Source organism: Humulus lupulus, chromosome 3 (assembly GCF_963169125.1).
Source record: "Humulus lupulus chromosome 3, drHumLupu1.1, whole genome shotgun sequence".
NCBI classification, from domain to species: Eukaryota; Viridiplantae; Streptophyta; class Magnoliopsida; order Rosales; family Cannabaceae; genus Humulus; species Humulus lupulus.
Genome location: NC_084795.1, coordinates 212,327,103 through 212,353,202, shown reverse-complemented (window position 1 = coordinate 212,353,202; position 26,100 = coordinate 212,327,103). Strand labels below are relative to the sequence as shown.

At 36.4% G+C, this 26,100-nt stretch overlaps 1 protein-coding gene across 2 annotated transcripts; it reads left to right on the top strand.

Annotated features, from left to right (window-relative positions):
* Positions 1 to 17,805: 17,805 nt before the first annotated feature.
* Positions 17,806 to 21,716, top strand: LOC133823403 (myb family transcription factor PHL5-like). 2 transcript variants are annotated; one of them, XM_062256174.1, is made up of 7 exons: positions 17,806 to 18,466; positions 18,977 to 19,223; positions 19,311 to 19,387; positions 19,481 to 19,520; positions 19,966 to 20,020; positions 20,141 to 20,210; positions 21,225 to 21,716. In XM_062256174.1, exons 1-7 carry the CDS (start codon positions 17,942 to 17,944, stop codon positions 21,435 to 21,437), a joined length of 1,227 nt encoding a protein of 408 aa, XP_062112158.1. In that variant the 5' UTR covers positions 17,806 to 17,941; the 3' UTR covers positions 21,438 to 21,716. The 2 variants fall into 2 exon arrangements, with proteins under 2 accessions (XP_062112158.1, XP_062112157.1); XM_062256173.1 differs by having other exon boundaries at positions 17,806 to 18,499.
* Positions 21,717 to 26,100: the final 4,384 nt, after the last annotated feature.

The following is a 26,100-nucleotide window of genomic DNA, read 5'->3' as shown; positions in this document are numbered from 1 at the left end:
ATTCATGAAGGGTTCTGCGGAGATCACACCGGGGGGCATAGCCTATCCAAGAAAATCATACGCCAAGGATATTTCTGGCCTACCATTAAAACGGATTCTTTCGAGTACGTGAAGAAATGCGACAAATGCCAGAGATTCGCCACGATTCCTCGAGCTCCACCATCCGAGCTGACCATGTTGACTTCCCCATGGCCATTCGCGGTATGGGGAATCGACCTCATAGGCTCTCTCCTAACTGGCAAGGGCGGTGTGAAATATGTTGTTGTCGCTGTGGATTACTTCACGAAGTGGATGGAGGCTGAACCATTGGCAACAAGAACTTCCAAAAAGGTCCTTGACTTCGTGGTATAAAACATCGTATGCCGATATGGGATGCCGAGGAAGATTGTATCCGACAACGGAACCCAGTTCGATAGCGACTTGTTTACCAACTTTTGTGAAAAGAATGGAATAATAAAGAGTTTTTCGTCAGTAGCTCATCCTCAGGTGAATGGCCAGGTCAAGGCTGTAAACAAAACTCTCAAGAGTTCACTAAAGAAAAAGTTGGAGGAAGCAAAGGGACGATGGCCCGAAGAATTTCCCCAAGTCCTATGGGGATATAGGACCACAACTCGAACATCAACGGGGCATACCCCGTTCTCTCTAGCATACGGTTGCGAGGAAATGTTGCCTATCGAGGTCGAAATTCCAACAATCTGCACTCATATTTACGACCAAAACTCGAACCACACTCAGCTCGAAGAAACCTTAGACATGATTGAAGAAAAAAGAAATGAAGCTCAGTTGAGGAACGCTGCATACCAGCAACGAGCTACAAGGTATTTCAACAAGAGGGTTCGAGATCGAAAGTTTGGTGTGGGAGATCTGGTGTTGAGACGCGTATTTTTAGCAACACGAGATCCAACAGCTGGTGTGCTCGGGCCAAATTGGGAAGGACCATACCAGATAGAGTCAGTCATCCAGCCCGGTGTTTACAAGCTAGCGAGATTGGATGGGAGCCTGGTACCGCGAGCATGGAATGGCGAACACCTAATACCTTACTACCAATAGTATAGGAAGGGTGTTGCCTGTAACCATGATTATTTATCTGTACTACTTTGTCTACTTTTGAATTCCATCAAATAAAGATCTATTTCGTTTAACATGTTATATTTCTCTTTATTTTGCAATCTCTCTTAATTTAATAACCTATGGACACACTCATAGGATATTAAGGGGGCATCATTGGTATATATACCATTAGCTTGAAAAATAAAATAACATGCACGAAATACATACAAGTGTTTGGATGTAACCAGATGCGCGAGCTTAGATAGTTTGGACGTAACCAAATTATCAAAAGATAAAAATGTTTGGATACAACCAAATATACGAACCAGGTTAAAAATATAAGTGTATGGATTACAAACCAAACACAACCTTAATAGGTTTGGAGCAAACCAGCTAAAACTAATCGACGATAAGTTGGAACCTGAACCTACTTCGAGATAAGTCGAGATCGAGGCTGGAATATCTTATGGGAAAATATTTTTGAACTCATAACCTCGGAGAAATAACCGAGGACGAGAAAAAGTAACTAAGCAATAGGATATAACTAAACCGTTTGTATTACACACCATACAAGTACTTTCGGGTTCATGGTTAAAGTAATATCCTACCTTGATAAATAACGAGATCGGAAGCGGATAATTCGAGCAAACGATGCATGAATGCGTTGAGTCTCGAGCCTAAATCCAAACTATGTTTGTATGAATAAATAAACATAAACGATTCATTAATATAAAATGTGTAAAATATTTCGAACCAAAAAATGTAAAGCATATGTATTAACATAAAAAGAAATTGTATCAGCCCTACGGGCATAAATTAAAGTAATTACAAAAATAAGGGGGCGCAACCCCAAGATAAGATTTCCCCGAGATCAAATTCAAGAAGTAGCAGTCTCCTTGGCCCTCTTAGCATCAGCAGCACTGGACCCCTCAGGACGAATAGCATGACTATCCTTTTGAGCTCCTTCGGAGGCAGCCTCCCGAGCAGCCTCTTCCGCCTCAAGCCGAGCATTCCACTTATCTAGAAGCTTCGCCTCATGAGGACCTAGGAAGATGGTATCGAGGTCTTCATTGTTGGCCCAAATTCTGTACATGGCCAAATCAACCGCCTGGTCCTTCTTCTCTTTATACTCAGCAAGGAGGCGAGCCTTTTCACCCTCAATTATATCAAAAGTAGCGGCCTGGTCTTCTTCGAGCTTTTTGTTAGCCTCTTGGAGCCGAGTGTTCTCCTTCTCAAGCTCCGCGAGCCTGGCATTCTCTTTCTCGAGCTCCACGAGTCTAGTATTCAGCTTCTCAAGCTCGGATGCCTTGGCCTTAAGCTCCTCGGCTCCTGCCTCAAGCTTTGCATTTGCTACCTTCAGGTCATCACTTGCTTTGAGTTGAAGATCCTTCGCCACCTGAGCATAAGACTTGCTCGAATGGATCTCGTTGTTCAACTTATAGTTGAGGGCAGTAACAGCAAGAGTCTGACAAAAGAAAGAATCGTCATTAACACCAGGACTGTATAAATATAACTAAGAAGTAGAAGAAAAATTACCGCGGCGGCAAGCTCGATACTCTTCTCATAGAGGGCAGTGCAGTCTCGGGCATTGTTCAAAAATTTCCATTGAGGAGCGTCGAAACTGCTAAAGCTCTGGCCGATTCGGGACATAACATCTGAGCCCAGCATAGACCCATGGGATCCAGCCGCATTGTCAATTACATACTCCTCAACGTGAGTAGAAACTGACAGCTTGTGAGTTCGAGAAGCAGAAGGCTTTCCAGGAGGTGGACCAAGTGTCGGTTGGACCACTACAGGAAGTTGGGGCTCGACCATAATGGAGGCACCGACCTGCGAAGTCGGCGCCACGATGGATCTCGTAATAGGCGGAGTCGGGGGAGGAGGTGTTTTCTCGGTCCTCTTGGGGACTTTGGCAGGCCGGTCAACCTTTCGCGACCCCGCCCTGGGACGATTGCTCCTCTTGGCACCGCCACTCTCGAGGATGTTGTCAAGGTCGGAATCCATCTTGCCTACACAATCACGCCACAATGTGAATCATAACAAAAAGAAAAAGTATATAAAGTGATTCAGCATCACGTAGATATACAAAATAATGATAGAAGAAACCTTACTGGAACTCTCCTCCGAGCTCGAACTCGGAGACCATGAAATTCCCCCATCTTCAGAAGAGGCGGGGGGAGTACCTTCCCTATAGGTGGACGTCAACCTCGAAAGGTCCCTATAGTCATTGGTCCCATATTGGACGACTATCCCGTCCCACACCTCGTTCAGACTGTACATAATGTCATACTTCCCGAGCCAACTATCAAACCTATGAACTCGGTCATCTACCCAAGTCCATGTATAGAAGTGGTCCCTATCATCCGGGCATAAAACTAACCTATCGGGTTTGTGTTTTAATAAGGTGGGGAACCACATATTCAAGCTAAGGATGACTGTACCTTGATCATCCGAGCCTGAGCTTGAAGCTTCGTTGTTGGCCTCGTTCCCCGACTGCGGGCTCCGCCGGCAAGCCGGAGGCGGGGGCCTCACCTCTCCCCTCGGAGGAAGGATGCCAGTTGGCAGAGGCACGAGCTCCCAAAGGTGGTACTTTTTATTGGACCAATCCGAGGTGGACTGGCCATCTCCCAAAAGCCCATAAGCTCGGAGCTTACTCTCATGCAAAAGATTTGAGAGAGACCTCCTGCCATAAGGGAGTTGGAGTAGAGTCTCTCTACGCTCCTTCATCGCGTCGTCAGGAGTAGGACGATGAAAGTTGGCTGGAAAATAAGACACATTTCAACTAAGTGTGAACCTACAAACAAAAGTCCGAGCACAGAGATAAAGAAGGTTGGGATACTTACGGATCCGTCTGAATGAGTAATATCGAGACGGGGATAGGCCATCTGTCCAGAAGAAGGCCTTCTTGAAGTCAGGTGGATGATTAGGAAGGTCCTTAAACATATTTTTCTCTTTGGGGTAGCTCGAGAGATGGTAGAAGCCGTCTCCTCCCCGAGCTTGGGAGGGATTGCTTTCTAGACAGAAGAGATATAAAATCTCCTGTGGTGAAGGTCCTTTCCACTTCAGCTCGTGGTATAACGACCTCAGGGCAGACAGAACCCTATAAGAATTGGTGTTGAGCTGGAATGGAGCCAGCCCAACAAAGTCCGTGAAGTCCTTGAAAAATGACTTCAAAGGCAGTAACACTCCTGCCTTCATATGCTCCTGGCTCCAAGTCGCGTACCTCAACTTGTTATCAGGATTTCCATCTCCTGGGGCACGACAGCTTCGCTCACTGGAGGTAGGGGCTCAACACCTTAGGGTGCTTGACAGCCTAAGACCGTGGAAGGCCAGGATATCAGTTATCTGGCCTAGTGAGGTAACCGAGCTCCAGTAGTGCTCAGCCTCGAAGAATTCTCTCCTCGATTGCGAGGTAGAAGGCTCACCATCAACGAGAATTGGAGCTCTCCCGAACTATATGCGATGGTGACTTTTAATTTAGGGTCGACGGGGATCGGCCTGGGTCCTGAATCAGATTCCGGATAAAGAGCCTCCCAAAGTGTTCTCCTCTTCTTTTCTATGACCTCAACGATTTGGCGGCGATAGTGAGCTTGGGTCTCCTCCTGTTCGCGCGCGAGATCGTACTCACGAATCAAACGTTGATTCCGAGCAAACAGCGATTCTGGGCTCGGGGTTTTTGGCGAGTAAGGGATTGCCAGCAACGACCCCCACCGTCTTTCCAGATTCTGTGACATCTAGCGAGAAAGAAAAAATGGTGAGGGCCATGCATGCAAGGGTTCAAGAATTGCGAGCTTGACAAGACAAGCTCGGTGAATGCTTAAGAACGAAATGAGCTCGATACTAAGACTCTGATTGAGAGTCGAAACGTGTATTCTACGAGAAAAAGGAGGAGTGGATAATTTTTTTTTGAAAATCCCAAAATATAAGGGAAAAAGGGTGGCAGTTATTCAGAAATGGTAATCTTGGGTATCGTGCGTTCTTTAAAACCAAGATTTTGTACCCGATATCTTGGTGTGCAAGATATGTCTTTTAAATTTTGAAACCCAGAAAAAAAAAAGACCTTGTTCTACACCAAAACTGGATTTAGAACCAGTGATTTAAACCTAGCATGGAGACTTAAACGTGAAAGCCTATCGGTCAAAAATCTCCTAACATGACAAACTAAGAAAATAAACTAGTGCATTCACAGAAATAAAAGAACAGCACAGACAAAAGCTGGCATAAAGGAAAACAAAAAGATCATCGAATACTTACACACTGACGGCGATTGCAGAGAAATCGTTGATTGAAGGAGAGGCTGCAGGTATAACCTTACGGTCTCGAGCAAACTAGTGGTCCTTTGTTTCTTCGGCCGGGAAAACATACACAAGCAAAAAGCTCTCTGAAATGGCTTCTGGTTTCGTCTCTTTTCTTTTGTCTCTGATGCGTGTAAAATAAGAGGAAGACGATGACTGGGGTCTTATATATAGATTGTAAAAAAGGATTGATCTGAGCCATTGGCCAGAATCCTCATAAAATCCAACGGTTAGGGATTGATGACATGATGGTACCGAAAAGGTGGCAGACGAACGATCATGGGCGGATTTCCAAGGTACTCGAGTACCTTGAATGAGCAATACCCAACTGACACGTGTCCATTTTCAAGTGTGTGGCGGTGCGGCTCCCGAAGAAAGTAGTTCAAAAGTTTCCTTCTCATAGGATTCGAACAAATACTTTTGAGGGGGCAAAATGTTACACCCAGATTTCGAGCCATTAGGATTGTGATCTCGAAAGCTGGATTCGCAATGAATGGACTCGTAATGTTTGAAACGTGTCCGCAGCCTAGGCATCAACCCTGCGAAGCAGAGACGACTTCGAAGATGGTAGCCTCAAGATCCTCACGAGCTCAAAAGACAGACACCGAAGTACGCCCGTTCTCAGGAGGGCCTCGGATCAGGGACTCCGAGCCTTACACAAGTATGAGCTCGAAGTCATGTGATCTCGGGAAGATGCTATAGCTTGAAAATCGATAAGAGACCTGGGTGAATAGGGTCTTGGCGATATAAGATAATAACTTTGAGGATCTTAGTGAATCATCAATGAGAGACGCGGTCTACATTGATTACTATAAATCCCCTATCATCAAGGGATATTAATTGTTCAGTTATACGCCCCCTGATCTTCAGGGGACGTTTCCTTGTATATAGGATTACAGGCTTTGAATGCCATTAAATTTATTTGCATATACAGAATAACTTCCCAAAATATGTGGGATAGTATTCTGAAATCTTCTCTATAAATAGAGAGGTCATGCACCATTGTTAAGGACCGAATTTTTGTGATCTTGAGAGAAACTCTGGAGAATTCATCCTTGAAGAATTTTCAGAGATCATCTTAAGTTTAATAACAAAGGCTTGTGGACTAGGCAGATTTAACTGCTGAACCACGTAAAAAATCTCGTTTGTGTTATCATATTTTTATTGGTCATTACTGATTATTGTTTTCGTGCTCTTATTTCATTGTTGACGAAAAACGACGTCAACACTTTTGAGAGCAGTTTTTGAAAATGAAAGAGTGTTTGAAGCTTTGAGTGTGTGCGAAAATAAAGAGCACAAATGGTCTATTTATAGGGTTAGAGTCCCAACTTCTCTCCAAATTCTACTCCAACTACTCTCAAATTTGAAATTCAAATAAAATGGAATCCTAACCTCTAGAGAGAATATCTCTACATTATCTTATTAATATTTTGATTAAATAATTGAGGAATAAGATAACCATAAAACTACCTAGGAAAGAATCTCTCAACCTCTAACTACCTTCCCTTTCTCTCTCTCTCTTCCATGTCATTGCCCTCTTTCTCTAAAATTATAGAGATAGAAAATTAACTTTCCTATAAATCTCATAACTTTGGACCTACCTGTAGTAAAATGAACATAATTAGAGGTTTAGAGTTCAATTTAGAAAATATTTGTACTATTGGAAAGCTAATTCAAATATTTACAACTTTGTAGAAATACTAGTTTTCCAAAATCGTAATATAACTGGGTCAAAACCGGGTCCGAAGTTACAACACCCTAAAGTTACGAAAATTCCCTTTAGTTATCTAATTAACAATAAAATAACAACCTATTCCACAAATATCTTAACTAACCATAAAATAACATCCTAATCTACAACTAATCATAATTAATAACCTTAGAGATAAAATGACAAATTAATCCACAATTATCTTAACCAACCATATCTAATAACCATAAAGATAAAATGACAACTTAACCCACAAATATCTTTGTTAGGGTTTTATGCCCTAATTAAAACCCAAATTCTTTATAATCTCATTTTATTATCAATAAAAGAATAGAAATCATTTTTTGACTTGGTCAATTACTTTACTCACATGTTTTATTTTCATGATTATTTGTTTAATATAAACTTCTATTAAATCCCGAGCATATAGTTAATCTTATTTATAGTGACGTAATCACAGTGGAATATAAATATGATTATATGTTCAAAATAAGTTAGTCCTAAGATTAGTCAGTGCACATGATTTACACTGACTTGCCAATCTACGATATGATCTACTTACACATTACAGTGTTATGTTCTTTCCAGAACATTAGCAAAGTAGAAAAGATCGGATGTATTTGTTACATCGGACTGGACCGATATTGACAGTTGATAAGATAAGTAAACATACCTTTATTATCTATTCTAGTCATGTCATATAGTTGACCATAGGTCAATTCAATCTCAATTCTGAGTGGTTAGTATTCTAACTGATTGTATTATTTGAGTTCTTTGACTTGTTCGTTACCAGCTTACCCTATGAACTAGCCCATACTTACATCTTGGGAACTCGGTAGTGTTGACGGTGAGAACTCGTCAACTAAGTTGAGTTGGAAGAAATTATTAAGTTAGGATCGTCAATAAAAAATCTATAGAAATCAAAGCAATAACTCAAGAATTATGACAGGATAACAATGGAGAAATCAATCAATCTTTCATTAACTCTCAAGCCTTTGCTACAGTCAAACTCCCAACCCCCTTTCAGGTGGTGTTAGAGTTCATTTTATAGTAGGCTCTAGTGGCCTTAGTTACATAGTGGTCCAGGAGACCATGGGGTACATAAGTACTATGTCAGGGGAGTGGCTTCAGAGGTTGTGGTCGTACATCCAGTACAGGAGCAGGTGTCAGGAGAATGCCTCCACTACTTGTCTGTACCCATGTCTGATGAATGGTGGCAGGCATAGTGGCACAAGAGGTAGTGGTGTCGGCTCTGACCTTTGGCCGTAGACGTACAGACCATGACTCTTATCCCAGCAGTCCCACTGGCACTGGTATCCATACCCAGCATTAGATCGTACAAGTATGTCCCATTTGACTTGTACTGGAGTCTCTAAGCATAGGGGTCTCAAGATGTAAGGAATGGGACCCTTGGTGTATGGCTCCACTTACGTGGCCACCAGGCGGCGCGGCTCTTTGGCTGTCCCCGAGGTTGAGTGTGTTGTGGATGTGGCCCCCATGAGGCCATGGGCGCCAAGGCCCGATGACGGGGCTACCACGGCGAGGCCACTCGAGCCCATGGCGAGACCACTCGGCCTACGAGGCCACTTGGTCACTTCGGCCTACGGCGAGGTGAGGCCACTTGGGCCTATGGCGAGGCGAGGCCACTTTGGCTTATGAGGCGAGGCCACTTGGTCACTTCGGCCTATGGCAAGGCGAAGCCACTTCGGCCTATGAGGCGAGGCCACTTGGGCCTATGGCGAGGCGAGGCCACTTGGTCGCTTCGGCCTATGGCGAGGCGAGGCCACTTTGGCTTATGAGGCGAGGCCACTTGGTCACTTCGGCCTATGGCGAGGCGAGGCCACTTCGGCCTATGAGGCGAGGTGAGGCCACTTCGGCCTATGAGGCGAGCCGAGGCCACTTCGGCCTATGGCGAGGCCCCTCGATGCGAGGTGGCTGGTGCGAGATGGTGGCACGGGCTTCCCAGCTGGGCCATGACAAGGGACGTCGCGCACGGTGGTCGAGCAAGGCCAAGGGGCGTCGCGCCGAGGTGGCCGAGCGAGGCCATGGGGCGTCGCGCCGAGGTGGCCGAGCGAGGCCATGGCGCCTCGCGCCGAGGTGGCCGAGCGAGGCTAGCAGCATCGCGCCTGGGCGCCCGAGCGGGGCCGTGCGTGGCCATGGCGTCTTGGCATAACCCTTATATTTTGTCTTGGTGGAATTTGGGCGTCCACAGGTAGTATAATTGAGTGGGAGTGTTAATCATAGATATGAACATCTATAGCTTCTGATGAAGAAGTGAAACAATGGTTTCATTTTAGTTTGGTTCAAGGTGTTAAATGATAGAGATCTCATTTCAGTAATTAAATTAGTTTACTGAAATATCATTTACAAGGAACTAAGTGTTTTAAGGATACAATACAATGAGGGGTAAAATGGTATTTTAGTCCTATCTCATTGTAGACCGTCTATAGAGGATTGAGTGATAATTATGGTTGTAACAATGGATAATTAATAGCGTATCTATATTTGTTATAAAGCGTTCTATGAATTCAAGAGTGCAATTCTGAGTCTATAGTGGAGTCACGAGGAATTAGTAAGTTAGTAAATTTATTTGTTAGATTTATGATAACTTATTGGAGCTTGATTTCATAGGCCCATGGTCCCCATTGTACCTTGGATAAAATCATCTAGATATTCTCAATTAATTAATTTAACTATCAATTAGAATTATCAAAGTTGACCAGGTCAATTTTGGATAGTTTCACAGAGTTATGTAATTTTGAGAAGAAAAGAAAAATTATGGCAGATTTATTAATTAAGATAAATTGGTATCTAAATTAATAAATAAATTTAAATCAAAGGTTCAAATTATAAATAATTAATTTGATAAAGGATCTAAATAATTATTTAATCAATTAAATCAATAGAAAATAATATAGGCCTTGATTTTAAGTCCAATGGGCTTATAATCAAATGAGAAATTTCACGGGCCTAAAGCCCATGATAATTTCGACCTAGGGCTTTAAAATAGCTATTATTTTATTGATTTTTTAATTAAATTAAATGGCCTAATTAAGTCTATAAAAGGAGTGCTTAGAGAGAAGTCAAAACACAAGTTTAATCACTGGTTTTCAGATAGTTTTAAATTCTCTCTAAACACAAGTCATTTTCTAAGCCTCTTTGTTATTTTCTCTTCTTCTCTCTATATCTATCTCATGTGTTGAGAATTGCCCACGCTAGTCTAGGTGATTCTAAGGATACATTGGAAGGCTGTGAAGAAAATAGAAGATCGATTCAGTTTCTTGATAATACTCTGCGACAGAGAGGATACAAGAGTTAGAGAAACTGAAGGAATGACTCTTTAATTCCGCTACGTATACTGTAAGTATTCTAATATTTGTTTCTCTTTGAATTCAATTTTAGAAACATGTTTTAGGCTATCTTGTATTAATTTTTTTAATAATATTAGATATACATGAAAATAAATAAAGATCCTGTATAAATTTTTTCTAACAATCTTAACCAACCATAACAAATACCAAACTCTAATTCTCTGGGCTGATGTCAAATTGTGATAGTAGTTATTTTCTGAGTTTTTTCAAAAACTACAAATATATTGAGAAGTAAGAGCTAGAACGAAAGGCAAATAAATGAACAATATCACAATTTTTACGTGGTTGGGGCGTTAATGAGCCTTAGTCCACAAATCAATAATATTGAGCTTTAAAGAGTTTAGCAATGGAGGTTTTCTGCAAGTTCAGCAACATTTATGCTTGCATGAAAAATTGGGTCCTTGCTACAGTGCACAAAAGACCCTATTTATAGGTGGTCATGTGGCTTGGGTCGGACTAATCCGGGCCCAATAAGGATATAAGCATAAATTTTCCCTAATAGAGCTACAATACAAGTGTGTAACATGATTACAAATGGTTTAGTCTAGGCCCACAGGGCAGACTTAAGGATGGTAGAGCCTTAAAACTGCCTGTTGTACATTGATACGGACAGATGCGCATGAGCCCTCAGGGGGACTCGGATGTTAGGATCTATCAGCAGTGGCAGAATCGATCCCTAGGAATATCGTACGTTCTGTGCGTACCGCCTCTGTGGGTTAGTTGAGGAGACCAACTTCTAGATTTCTCGGGGACACGTCAGCTGCATGAAGAACTGATCTTGTTCTACCCGGACGTATGGTCTGGGATCATTTACCAAGGTTCAGGTTCATTTACCAAGACCTGGGTTCATTCTCCAAGGTGAACATCAGTTAGCAACGATGGATCAATGGATGTATCCTGATAGCGAGTTGAAATGTTGAGGATGCACTTGGAAACTTCATCTAGATCCCTCATGATGGTATCCGTCTCCTGGAATGGATTGTCCACCACCATAATATAAATCTCGGAGGATGGAGATTGGGTGCGCTCCTGAAGTTGGTTCGGACCTACATTTCATATATGGGCCCCTTACTATGCTTGTGTTATTCGCTAGTTATTGGGCTTAGCATGGTCCGAGCCTATAGGGTTTGGTTGTTCATTGTTCGCTGGGCACTGGTTGGGCTCGGGCCTCTCCTGAGAGCCCATGAAGCTTGTTTGACCATGCCACGTGTTCAATGTGGAAAATATGGGCAACGATAGCTAATAAAACAAAACTCGAGTTTTACATCTATTATAGAGGTCGAGTTCGTTTCCTGTTTTGAGACTACATCACATGGTGTATGGTTAAAGTTTCATTTTAGGCGTTAGAGTTGTAGATTATATTTCTAGACCATTGAAAATATTTTGTGACAATTCAGTTGCTGTATTCATGGCTAAGAACAACAAAAGTGGTAGTCGAAGCAAGCACATCAACATTAAGTACTTAGCTGTTAGAGAATGTGTTAAAGAAAATAAAGTGTTCATTTAGCGTATAAGCACTCAATTGATGAAAACTGATCCTTTGACAAAGGTCTTTCCACCTCTAAATTCAATGATCATATAATGAACATGGGACTTGGTTCCTTTATGTAGTTTTTATTGTATAACTGAAATTATTAACGAAACTCTTATTTTGAAGTTTTCTCGTATTTATGCGCATCTTAATGTTATTTGAGAAAATTGTATCTTCATAGGACCTGAATAAGCATAGGGTTGATTCATTAAGTTGCATCGCCATATAAAATTTATTATTGAGCAATAAATACATTGTAATACATGGAAGATAATACTCGTCATAAAATATGGTCTATTGCTATGATTCATGTGTTTGTTACCTAACAAGGATAATCATTGGGCTTAAGTGGTACTTTAGTTTAAATGCAAACAAAGTGGAAGAATGTTAGAATATTATTTAATTAATTAGAGTTACCAAAAACTATTAATTCTAATTAAAGTCAATATTGAGATCAGTTGACAAATATTCTCAATATGGTCAACATTAATTCAGTTACTCAATTTCATATATTGAGTTACTAAATATTTCATATGATATTAATTGTCAAATATATTCTAACATCAATTATGGTTGAGACCTTGATGGAATGTCTCACCTATATAAATGTAGAGTTCTGATCCCCAAGCTCACAACGCTCATTCTCATACTCCATCTAGGAGTTAGTGAGAGCTTGTAAGTCATTTACCCTCACTAATACTCTTATATTTTATTTTTGCAGATAAAATACTCATAGATCGAGATTATCAAAATTAATGGCTAGAGATCTAAAGCTCTTAGATCAAGATTATCAAAATTAATGGCTGGAGGTATACTTTATCGTTCCTCTTTAATTTTTGTGACAATCTTATACAATCTATTTCACATATTAGGATTGTTATGCTTCTAGATAAATTTTTTATAGTATGGCTACATGACAAGATGGGAATCGACAGATAAGATTTTTGCTTCTTGAATTATTGTCCTTGGAGAGTTATGCCCCTCATATTACAAAAATCCCTCCAAACAAATCATACTATAAAAAAGAACCCTAATAATATGGGAAATTTTATGTTATATGCATAATAACTTAGTGAAATTTTTTAATATCCCAACATAAGTTATTATCCCAAATATATGACAATTTCTATTTTTTAAACAAAAATACCCCTAACATTCAAGCACCAAATTTCTTTCTCAATCCAAATTCTCTCTCTCTAACATATCTCATTCTCTCACTTTGTCACACACTCTCTCTCTCATTCAAATATTGTAGATCTCGAAAAAATACCAAAATTTTAAAAAAAATCTAAAACAGACATTTGAGTGAAAAAATATGAACTTCCAAAGTTTTCGTCAAATTTCAATACAGAGCATCGATTTTGCATCGAATTTTCATCGAAAAGGCATCGCTTTGGCCAAAAATCAAGTTTTCATGATTGCATCGCCACAGCATCGAAATACTATCGATTTTTCATCGAAACATCATCGATGTACCATCGATTTTGCATCGAAAAAAAATATCATTTTGGCTAAAAAACAAGTTTTTATGATTGCATCGAAAGAGCATCGAAACACCATCGATTTTGCATCGAAAAAGCATCATTTTGGCCAAAAATCAAGTTTTCATGATTGCATCATAACAGCATCGATGCACCATCGATTTTGCATCGAAACACCATCGATGCATCATCGATTTTGCATCAAAAAAGCATCATTTTGGCGAAAAACAAGTTTTCATATTTGCATCGCAAGAACATCAAAACACCATCGATTTTGCATCGAAATTGCATAAAAAAAGCATTGTTTTGCCTAAACTAAGTTTCATGATTGCATCACTAGAGCATCGAAATTGCATCGGTTTTGCATCGAAAAGGCATCGTTTTCATGCAATTTAGATGCTTTTTTGATGGTGTTCGATGCAAAATCGATGGTGCTTCGATGCAAAATTAATGGTGTTTCGATGCTCTTGTGATGCAATCATAAAAACTTGTTTTTTGGCCAAAACTATGACTTTTCGATGCAAAATCGATGGTGTTTCGATGCTAAATCGATGGTATTTCAATGCAAAATCGATGGTGCATCGATGATGTTTCGATGCAATTATGAAAACTTAATTTTTGTCAAAAACAATGCTTTTTCGATGCAATTTCGATGCTCTGCACTGAAATGTCGGTTTCAGATGATTTTTTTTTTAATTTTGGTATTTTTTCGAGATCTACAAGATTAGAATGTTAGAGAGAGTGAGAGAGTGAGACAATAAGAGATGTTAGAGAGAGAAAGTTTGGGTTTTGAGAGAGAAAATAAGTGTTTGCATATTAGGGGTATTTTTGTCTAAAAAATTGAAATTGACATATATTTAGGATAATAACTTATGTTGGCATATTAAAAAATTGCACTCAATTATTATGCACATAACATGAAATTTCCCAATAATATTCATCTTCATTCTTTCTTCTTTTTGTTCCTCTCTAAAAGTCAAATTCTTTCTAGCTCTCTCCAAAGTTCTTAACTTAATGTCATCTTCCAATTGCAAATGAACGCCAGTGCTAGAGGAAGAGGTGGAAAAGATAAGACATTTAGTAGGTAAGTTAAAATATTTAATGTATAGGTTATGGAAGTAAAAATGGTGTAGCTTTGGTTTAGTATAGTTTATACCTTGCTAGGTGTATGCGCTTATATCATATATAGCGTAAACTAGTGGAAAATATACGATATATTATTCCCATCGATAATAAGCAAGTTCTTACACATTTTTATATCATGTTGTATTATTTTCATGTGAGAAAGGTTATCTACTTCACTTAAATTTTCTACTCTAAGGTGGTGGTTTGTTTGGATGGAGTGGAAAGAGAACAAAAATATCCCTCAATTTGTTTGATTACTTAAATGCATGGGAAAATGACATTGAAGGCATATTTTCCACTATTGCTACAATTGTTGACTGTCTTTTTAGCCAACGACGTGAGAACGTCAAATATGACAAACCTTCAATAGAATTTAAAACACACAGACGGTTTAAACAGGAAAAGTAAATAACACAGGAGATTTTTATAGTGGTTCAGCCCTGATTGTCGGTAAAAGCCTAATCCACTTAGAGTTGTGATTTATAGATCTATACTCAAGATCAGATGGACTGAGCCAACTGAGTTTCTTCAGTACAGATATTGTGAAAATACAAGAGTTCTATCAAATATCAGCACTTTCTCTCTCTAGAATACACAGACCCAATTTTCTCTCTCTAGAAAGAAGAAGCAGAAGAAGCCCCTCTCTCATCCCATAAGCTCTCTATTTATAGGCCTGGGATCCTCAACTGATATCCCCTTACGATAGGGATATTTTATTATTCATCTTATATTTATATTACAAAGAAACATTTAAAATTCGAAATGTAACAAACCCCCCATTTGTGGGAAGAATGAGAGATTCCCGCGTATGTTGTTGAAGCTGTCTCTGGGAATCTTGACTTAGTCTCCTCTAGCTAGTTGACCCACCTCCTACTGACCACCCATGCAAGTGTTGGTCGAACGTGCATGGTGGTAGGACTTGTTCATGATGGACATGCACTTCTCTCCTCTAACATGGCACTCTCCTCTAGCATGCCATGTTTCTCCTCGGACCAAATCCTTGGGGTCTCCTCGGACCAAGGTGGTAGGACATGCACTTCTCTCCTCTAACATGACACTCTCCTCTAGTATGCCATGTTTCTTCTCGAACCAATCTCCTTGGCTTCTCCTCGGACCAAGGTGGTCCGAGGCAATCTCCTTGGCTTCTCACCTCGGATAGGTCCGAGGCAACCTCCTTGGCATCTCACCCCGGATAGGTCCGAGGCAACCTCCTTGGCATCTCACCCTTGGGGTCTCCTAGGATCACTCTCTTGTGGTCTCCTAGGACCACTTCCTCCTTGGGGTCTCCTAGGAATACTTTCTTGAGTTCTCCTCGATGCAACCTCCTTAGCTCTCTTAGGATCACTCTCTTGGCTCTCCTAGGATGCACTCCCCTTAGCCTCCTAGGATGCATTCTCCTTAGCCTCCTAGGATGCACTCTCATTAGCTCTCCTAGGATGCATTCTCCTTAGCCTCCTAGGACCAAGGTGCACTTGGCTTGGTTATGACATCTTTGAAGCAGTCCAAATTCTTCGTCAGTCTACCGGGTCACTTTATCACAACTCTAAGGAGTCAATGTATTTATTGACTATTAACGTGTCTTTTACTGACCATGCACTGCTACTTGTCACATTTATTGCCACGTCCTTGATTTCCAATTTTTGGGTATAACAACAATCATAGGCGATTTCTCTATTAAACATCATTTTTATATCTTCTCTTACTATTAGTAGTTTAATTTGTTTAGGGGAATTTTCACAATATGAAATAATCCGAACTCAACAAGGATGATAATTTAGGAGATAATTTTTTTTTTTTCATTTCTTAGTTTAATGAAAATTTGTTATGTAAAATAATTTAGGGTTATAATTTTGAAAGATGATAAGGGCAAAAATTATATTTCTCCTACTAAATGAAGATGACTCAAAATTTTAACAATAAGAAAAGAAAAAGAAAAATAAAAAAAGAGTGATACTAAACATACACATTCTTTTACATACATAATGATATCACAATTTTTTTATCCACACAATTTATTAAGAGTGAGACCTTGTAACTTATCATGGGTGATTAATAATATTAATATTTCATTGTTTGCACAAATTGTGTGTAAGCAAATGTGTCTCAATCATAAAAAAAAATGAAACTTAATTTAAGAACATAATTTTTTTTTACCACTCTCACTTCATTTTATGAAATAGTAATCAAGCCAACTGACATTGCAAAAGATGAAATTCTTCAGATTTTCTTTAAGCCTGAAATGATAGGAAAAGTTGAACTTTCTTTACGCAATCTCGAAGGTGCTAACTTTAAAAATAGTTGACTTTAGGATGTTACTTTAAATAATCCATAAGAAACATATATAACATAACTCAATAAACGCCAAGTATACATAACATATAACATGGTGTTTTCCACAAGTTTGGGGAATCCTATGCTTAAATTTTTCTTCTTCGATTTTGAGTCCATTTTTTTTACCAGACTGAATATTTTTGGTAAATTTAGATACCCACTTTAGAATGTGCAAATTAATAAAACAAAATTTATATGAAATAAAAATTAAGAACAAAATTTAATTCAACTTATTTTAGTGGGCAAAATGAGTCATCCTATCCACAATAAGAATATTGTAAGATCTGTTTCCTTGCATTTATGCGAGTATCTTCCCCCCATTAAATAATGAAGCCATAGATGCCCACAACCTTTTTCCTCCATCCTCCAAAATTCCAATTTTTCCTCCTTACATTTATTTTATTGACCTCTTGTAATTGTGAAATATCACTTTCTTTATACATGCATAGTTTTATTTACATTTTATAAATATTTTTTTTACATAATATTTATGTTTAAGTAAAATAATTAAAATTATACTATTTTTATAGAAGGCTATTCAGGCTTCTACTTATTCTTTTTCTAATCATATAACCTAAAAGACCACTAACACTTCAAAATTGTACTTTGTGAGAGCTAGTAATAATTATACAATTTAATTCTCCAAAAATCTCTTTGTTTGCTCAAACTCACCATAATCTCATTCTACTTTTTTCTTCTTCTTTTACATATTCCTATTTATATAATAGTATAGCATAGTATGATTCTAATCCCTATTCAAAGACAAATAACATTTATTAAAAGAATTTCTTTGATAATACCAACACATAACAATTGGTCATTCTTTTATAAAATAATTGTAAATACAATTATATATAGTGTCAACATTTAAATTCAAAACTTATGTCAGAAGTTTTTTTTTCTTCAGAATATATATTAATATCGACATAGAATTTTCCTCAGCCCTTTAAATTCCAAATTCAATATCTTCTATTGTTTTTCTATTCTATCTACTTTTTTCACTCGGGAAAGTCTCTTCTTTATTCATATATTTATATTTTCTGTAAATGAACGATCAAAAGATTGATTACCAAGAAAGATTAATCCAACAAAACTCTAATGGAGTGATTTCCGATTTTAGCTTCGGAATCGGCTCTCGACGTTCCTCTCAATTTTTTGGCAACATGGGAGTTTGGGTTCCACAATCTCCGGCAGCCATGGACGAAGAATTTAGATCTCACCATCTCCAAAACGGCGCCGTTCAGGCGAAACTTTTGTCTTCTTCTTCTTCGACTATCATGAGCCGATTCGAAACGCCGGCTTCGGCTTTCTACGCCACCGAGCGATGCATGGGTTTCCCGCAATATGATTCTCAGGTGGGTTTTTCGTCTCCGGGCTCTCAGTTGATCTCTTCGGCCCATTCTCAGACTGAAAACTACTCAGCTATTGAAGATTCAGCCCATGAACAATCCGACCAGCCCAATTTCGATTTCCGAAATCCTCTTCCATCAATGGCGAAATCTCAACTCCCCTTCCCCACTAGTAATATTCTCGGAAATAATGGACTCTTTGGACATGAATCCAATCTCCATGTAGATACTTCTACCTCCGTTAGAATCCTTCCGGTATTAATATATATATATATATAAATATATATATATTTGTGTTTATTTATTGAACCTCATGAATGGGTTTCACTCTAAAATTGTTGCATAGTTTTTTTTTTTTATTCCCTAATATAAATATACATTCCATTTTTTTTTCTTCTCCGCAGAATATTATTGATGGGTTTTAATGTAGTGTTTTTTTTTTGTTATTTTGTTTTTTCCCCATTCTATGTGTTTTTAGATGGAATATTACTTCAATAGGTTATACTCTAATTTTGGAGCTGTTTTTGAAATATATAATTTTTGTGTTTCAATTAGAATATTATATCTGGGTTTTAAGTTTCTACAATATTTTCGGTTAGCTTTTGAATTACTTTTTTTCCACATAGAATATTGTAGGTGTGTTTTACTCTAGTTTCGGTGATTTTTTTTAATATATGTGGAATATTACAAATGGATTTTAATCTTTTTTTTGTTACTTTAATTTTGGTACAGGGATATAATAGTTCGTATAGTTCTCCATACACACAGCTGAGCTTTGGGTCACATAATCAAGAGAAGCAGCAGTGCCAAAATTTATCGTCTGCAAATAATAATATTAATAGTAATAATAATGTTTGTATTAGTGCTGTAAACTCTGCTTTAAACGGGCCTTCAAACTCAAGCAAAACACGTATAAGATGGACCCAAGACCTTCACGAGAAGTTTGTTGAGTGTGTTAATCGTCTTGGCGGAGCTGAGAGTTAGTTTTTTTTAATAATTATTAACACTAATTAAGTGTATTTATCATATTCAATAATAATAATTATGCATTTTCTTTGGCTAATAGAGGCAACTCCCAAGGCAATACTTAAACTAATGGAGTCAGAGGGATTAACGATATTTCATGTAAAAAGTCATTTGCAGGTATTGATTGATATTCAATAAATTCACTATTTATATTTTATTTCTTTCTTTATTATTTTATCCTAACTTATAATTATTATTTTTTTGTCACAGAAATATCGAATTGCAAAATATTTGCCAGATTCTGCCGAAGGTAAATATATATTTTGTATCTATTTAAGACAAAAATCTATTATTTATTTTGAAGAGAAAAAAAGATTGGTGGAAATTTAATTTGGAGAGGAACTTTATTTTCGAATGCAAATTGATATTTTTATTTGTTTATTTATTTAGTTATGTGCTAATTGGTTTATAATATTCTGTGACTACTAGTACCAAGTCTATGAATAAGGTAATAGAAGCATATACCTTGAAAGTAGCCAAATAAAGGCTCAAAAGTTATACACAACTAAAAGTTTCAAATGCTAACATTTTAGTCTGTATTATTGGAAACTCTATATCCAAATTGGCCATTATTGATTCTCACTATAAGCTTGCCCTTATTTTGCACTGGTAACTTATTGTTTAAGTGTTTTATTTATTGTAAATAAATTGCATTATCAGTATCTTATATCTGAGTATTTGTCATTTATCTGCAGGAAAATATGATAAAAGAACCAGCATGAATGACACAACTCAGTTTGAAGCTACAACGTAATACACATTTTACTCTAAATATAATTCTAATATCTTATTCTTTTTTAATGAAACTCTTTGATAAATAACTGTATAATTTATTTAATTAAATGAATTTATCTTTTTACTTTTAAGCAGTGGCTCCCAGATCAGAGAGGCCCTGCAACTACAACTAGATGTACAGAGGCGTCTTCATGAGCAATTAGAGGTAGCCAAACATGCTCTGTCTTTATTTCCTAACGTTTTTTCATGTAGTCACATTTACTTTGTCTCGAAGAATTATCTGACTTGATATCACTTAGCAGAATATCAGAAAATTCATATGTATATATATTTTAATACTAAAACAAATTAAGTAAGTAGGTTCTCTTGGTTTTTTATTGACATAGAGACCACACCAAGGGCGGACTTAGAATATATTTTTACTGGGTCAAAAAGAAAATTTCAAAAAAAAAAAAAATCTATTAACAAAAATACATATGAATAATATTCTCATGAATTAAAAGTAAAGTACATGTGGTAAAGTTTGAAATAAACAAACAGAATTATAAAATCTTAAAAAAAAAATGAAAATGTAAATATTTTAGTAGGGTTAAAACATTTAATTATTAAAATACTTAAAATATTACAAAAATATTAACATATGTACATGTAATTTTTAAAAATTCACTGGGGTCAGTTGACCCCACTCGTTCCAATGTGTGTCCGCCCCTGGACGACACAGTTTTATTGGAAGATAATAAACTCTAACAAATTATTAGATAAGGAATGATTGTCTTGTGATATTTGAACATCTCCAACTCCAAGATGGAAATTTTGTACAAAATCTGACACAAAAAATGAGTCAATGTTATATTTTACTCAATATTTGTAATTATGCTATAATAGACAAGATACAAGTTAACAAAAAAAATTAATAATTCATTTAATATTTATTGATAATATACAAATTTTTTTTATTTTTTTATTTTATATTGTAAAAGAAGTGAATAAAAAAAAGTAACATTGTTAGTTATTAATTGTTAACTAATAAATTAGTAGTAATAAAGTAAATAAAAAATTATCATTTATTGTTGGGTCAAATTATTGGGCTAATTTTGACATATTTTTTAGAACACAATTAAACCCATACTTTTTTGGAACTCTACTAGAGATATGCTCACACCATTTGTTTTAGTACAAGTTCTGAACTTTGTTTATCACCTGTCCAAATTATACACAGATTCAGCGAAATCTACAGCTTCAAATTGAAGAACAAGGAAAGCAACTAAAGAGGATGTTTGACATGCAGAAAAAAACAAGTAATAGCTTTTTCAAGAGCCAAAGCTCAGATATTACATCCCAAGATGATGCCCCGTCGACTAGCAACGACGAAGATCAATTTTCTTTTGTTGAACCTTCCGAAAACACTCATTTTCCCTCTAAGATCAGTTAGCTCTAAAGCCGTACATTACATTATTAATTGCAAGTTTTTTGTCTTATAAATATACTCAAAAGTCAAGTGGTTGTTCCAAAACAAAAAGCTCACTCCCTTTTACTGAGAAGAAAATAGGTCAAGGACCGATCGATCAAGATTGAAGAGCCGAATAAAAAGAGTCTTGAATTGCGTGCAAGTCTATTGTGTTACACAGTATGAATGGTATTTTATAATTTGTGGAGTGGGCACAAGTGTCTATGGTTGGTTCTTGGTTGAAGAACATTTTTTTGGGGGTAATTATGTCTTTTCAACGTTTTGTTGAATATAATATAAACTTTCCACTGTCAACCAAAACAAAAATAATTGTAATAGTGTGAAAAGGAAATTTACAGACCACAAACTTAGATCATAATGGCTAATGCTGAGTACATGTCTTTAACTTACTTCTTAGGGGTTAGCATTTTTTCAAACCAATAAATCATTATTGTGGTTTTCTAAAAATTCAAAACTAAAGCAGATGAATTATGCTGTAAAAACAAACCAAAACACTTATGTGTGGTTTGGAACCACGGTGTACTTTATAATTGTTTCATTTTTTTGCTTAAGATTTTTTTTCTTTTTTTCAAAGTTATCATTTCTCCAACCTAACAAATAAGACAAGAAAAAGTCAGTAATAATAAAAAGAAATTCTCTAAACGTAAACATACTTCATAATTGTTCATAATATTCATAGTTCAGGCGATAAAAACCTAACGCAAATCACAGTCTTAGGTATCTATATTCTACACAATAAGAACATGTATAACTCAAATCACAGTTTATACTCATAGTTCTTAGTCCCAAATAATGAATTAAAGAGAAACATAAGGAAGACATTAATCCTTCAAACTTGAGTCGAACACCAAACCCTCTAGCCATCAATCCTTCAAATTATAAGAAAAAAAAATTATAATCATACTATGAGTAAGTATATAAGTTGGCAACTATGAAAAAAATTTCTAATGAAAAATAAATTTACTCAACCACTTCCAAAGCTTATTGTGCAAGACACGAGACCTCATTTAAAAACAAAATAAAAAAAAAAAAAAACAAGTTAACATATAATAAACATAAGTAAATATGAAATAAATAAAAAGAAAACAATATTTGAGAGTTGATAGACTATAACATGGAGAACTTCAGCACAATCTTTGTAACCTTCAACTTCATCCATATATTTGCAACAACGGGTGCACCATCAGATTAAATCAATACCTCAACCATCGTAGCAGATAACAAAATCTTAAATAAATCAAAGATTCGACCTTGAGTAGAAAAAGAGACTTTGAGGCAACTATAGAAATGAGAGATGCAATCACATCCCTAGAAATTCTTGACAATACTTTGTACCTACTAGCATTTACCTTCCAGCATGCTCGTATATCAAAGTCATCACCTTAGTCCTTGGTGATCTCATTCAAGTATCGATCAATTTCATTGTCACTCCCACCTTGCTTTATCATCTTCTGTCACATGAAGGCCGATAAAATTTGTTTTCTAGCACCTTATGGAAGAAATAGAAAGGAGAACTAATTGATTGTGTATGTTGAGAGACTTGTGTTGAACTTGGGGCTGGGAAGGGATATCATTGTTTCATGGAACATCCTATGCATTGTATCCACAATTGTTTTCTCATAGATATAGTTAAGACACACATTCACTCCAATTTATAGTATGGGTTTAGTAATGTACTGAGGAATAGGACAACATTCATCTTTTGAGGATCCCCTCATACTTGTCAAACTTCCTCTACATGTTAGCTGCCATATTACCCAGCAAATTGTCTGAGTCTTCACATAGAACATTCAACTCCTGTTTCACTTCACAAATTTCTAAAAAGTAAAGGTTGAAATTGGCGTACAATTATCCACTAAGAGTCAACTCATAAAAAGTCTTCAAAATCCTAACAAACACATAACACTATCCCAATCTAACTTATTTGGTGGGCCATCTATCTCTTTACCATTCAAAGGTTCATCAAAGTACCAAGTGAAATTTAATTCCCCCTCTAAACTACTAAAAGCTTTCTTAAATTTTGATCCAACATCAAGCATCAAGTATGTTGTGTTCAACCTAGTGAGAACATCTATGGACAACAATGCCTTGGATTGAATGTTCTCCTCCTTTCACACTCCTTAAATTTCCTAAGTCGTGTCAACAATGATTTGTTGGATATTGTAACTAACTATGGTTGGATGTTAGTTACAATGGTTAATTCTCTTAGTTAGGTTAGTTGCCTATATATATGTTGATTTCTTTTGTCTTGTTGAAAGGTTAGAAAAAGAGTCATTTTATTTAGAACAAAAGAGAGAGAACAAGGTTTAGAGAGAAACATTGTATTGAGGGCTTTCTGTGTGAAAGTTGTTGGGAGCATAGCTTATTATCACAAAGTTAATATGATAATTCAGAATAATTAAAATCTAGATAATCTCATAAATAATGGAAGAATAACACAACTTGAGACAATGGAAAGAGAGGACCTTTCTCAAGAGAAACCCTAGTTACATAAAATCATAAAATTATGATTTAATGTAATAAATCAATGGAGATGAGCATGAAGGCTTGACACAATAGAATAATTATAAAAAAAAAAACTCTATTCCTAGCTTCCCATAATGTATACCCCGCATTTCGGGCACCTACTAGTATCTAAGAACGGGGTGGTAAGTTATGTATGAATATTATTTTGAGTAATAATATATGCTTGACAAGAAAATTTCATGTTTTTATTGTTAGCCAAAGTGTGAAATGTGCAGTTTTGTGATAAACCGAGCATTTCGGTCCCAAACCGAAATAGAAACCCTAATCGAGTAAATTATCGGATAAAATATTATTGAAGAAGTATAATTATGAAAAAATATTATTGGGCATAAAATTATAGAATTATTGTATATTAAGGTAACATTTTTTGACTTTTGTATAAAAAATATTTAAAAATGCATTTTTGTGAAAAATACATATTTAGCAAAAAATGGAATTTTGGTTAATTAAATTACATGAGTTATGTTACACCCCAAATTTTGAGATATAAATAGCAGCCTCGAAATGTAGGCTCACAAGTGTGGAGATCAAATATGCAGAGAATAATCAACATGGTTACTTATGTAGATAATTAATCACTCTAAGGTGCCACATCACTAGCACCTGAGCATGCAATGTGAGCTCGAAGGTAGAGGTTCCTTCCAAAGGATAGTCTCGGAAGTCTGACGGTAAGGTGGCAATGTTAATGTTCCAATTAGCTTGAAGCATGAAGCAGGCTCGAAAGCGCGTTGGAGTAATGATGGACCAAAAAATGGAATGTTTTAAAATGTAAATCGCAATCGTACGAATCGTGTATATAGAATAATGATAATGTAAGCAAGGCTGTCGAACCCAAGGGAATTGAATAAAATGAAAAAGAAACTATTTTCAACCAAAATTAAATAAACTTTAGCCTAGCTCAAAAGATTGATAAGATTTTGTGTAAAGAAAATAAATATATTTAAGACAAGAAAAATAAACAAGTTATGATTTGCAAAAAAGTTGTAAAAGAAAGATTATTAAGATACTAGAATCCATAAAATGTAAGTTTAATAATATTTATTAGTATATTGATTCCCATGTTTTATTGATAGTTAAAATAATTCAAACTATCATTTTCAAAATAAATTTATAATTTAAGCACAAATTACTTCTAAAAAAAGATAGGATTTTTCATCACTTTTCAAAAATATAATTTTAAAGTATTTAATGTGAATCAACTTAATGAAAAAAATAACATTATTTATAAGGCAAAACATAATATTTTTGTTCTAAGCATTGTATGTGTACAATTTAATGACACATCTTAATAAAAGAATATTATGTTTTGTAAGATGAAGAACAAAGTGTAATATTAACCAACAATCCAAAATACAAGATATTAAAGATGAAAGACATATATGAAGAAGAAAAATTCCATAAACTTTGCTGCATTACAAAGGAAATCAACATACAACAATAAATACTGTCTAGTTACAAGTTGCTTCATCATGATCTTAATAATCTTATGAAAAAATATTAGAAGCACATAACTAGAATCCAAAACATATAACATACGATATATATACTTGGCACAAAATGGTCTTCCAAAAGGAAGAAATAAATTATAGAGAGAAAATGTAGAAAATATGATAGTAACCAAAAAATGATGCACCCCAAAATGCTCTTGAAACTACCTATTTATAGCCAAAATAAATTTTTTAAAATAATCAATTTATATTTGTTGACTGCCTTTTTTACTATCAACGTTAAAATGAGAGATTAAATAAATAAATAACATGAACACAAGAATTTTTACGTGGTTCAAGTTATAAAAGAACCCTAGTCCACGAGTCTCTGGTATTAAGAGGATTTGAAGCTTATTATGGCAAGTTCCAATGGTGTATTCTTAGGCAACGTTTAGATTGCTTTGAGCACAAGGTATTTTCTTTCTAAAAAACTGAACCCTTTACAATGAGACTCCCAGCCCTATTTATAGAGGTTGGATTTATTAATACTAATCATTCGTAATTAACATACATTCTTCCCGTTATTGGGAGGATTAATACCAATTAATTGCATTGGAATGCATTGAATAGAGACCACAACCCAAGAGAGATCTGCGGGGCCCATTGCAGAAAGG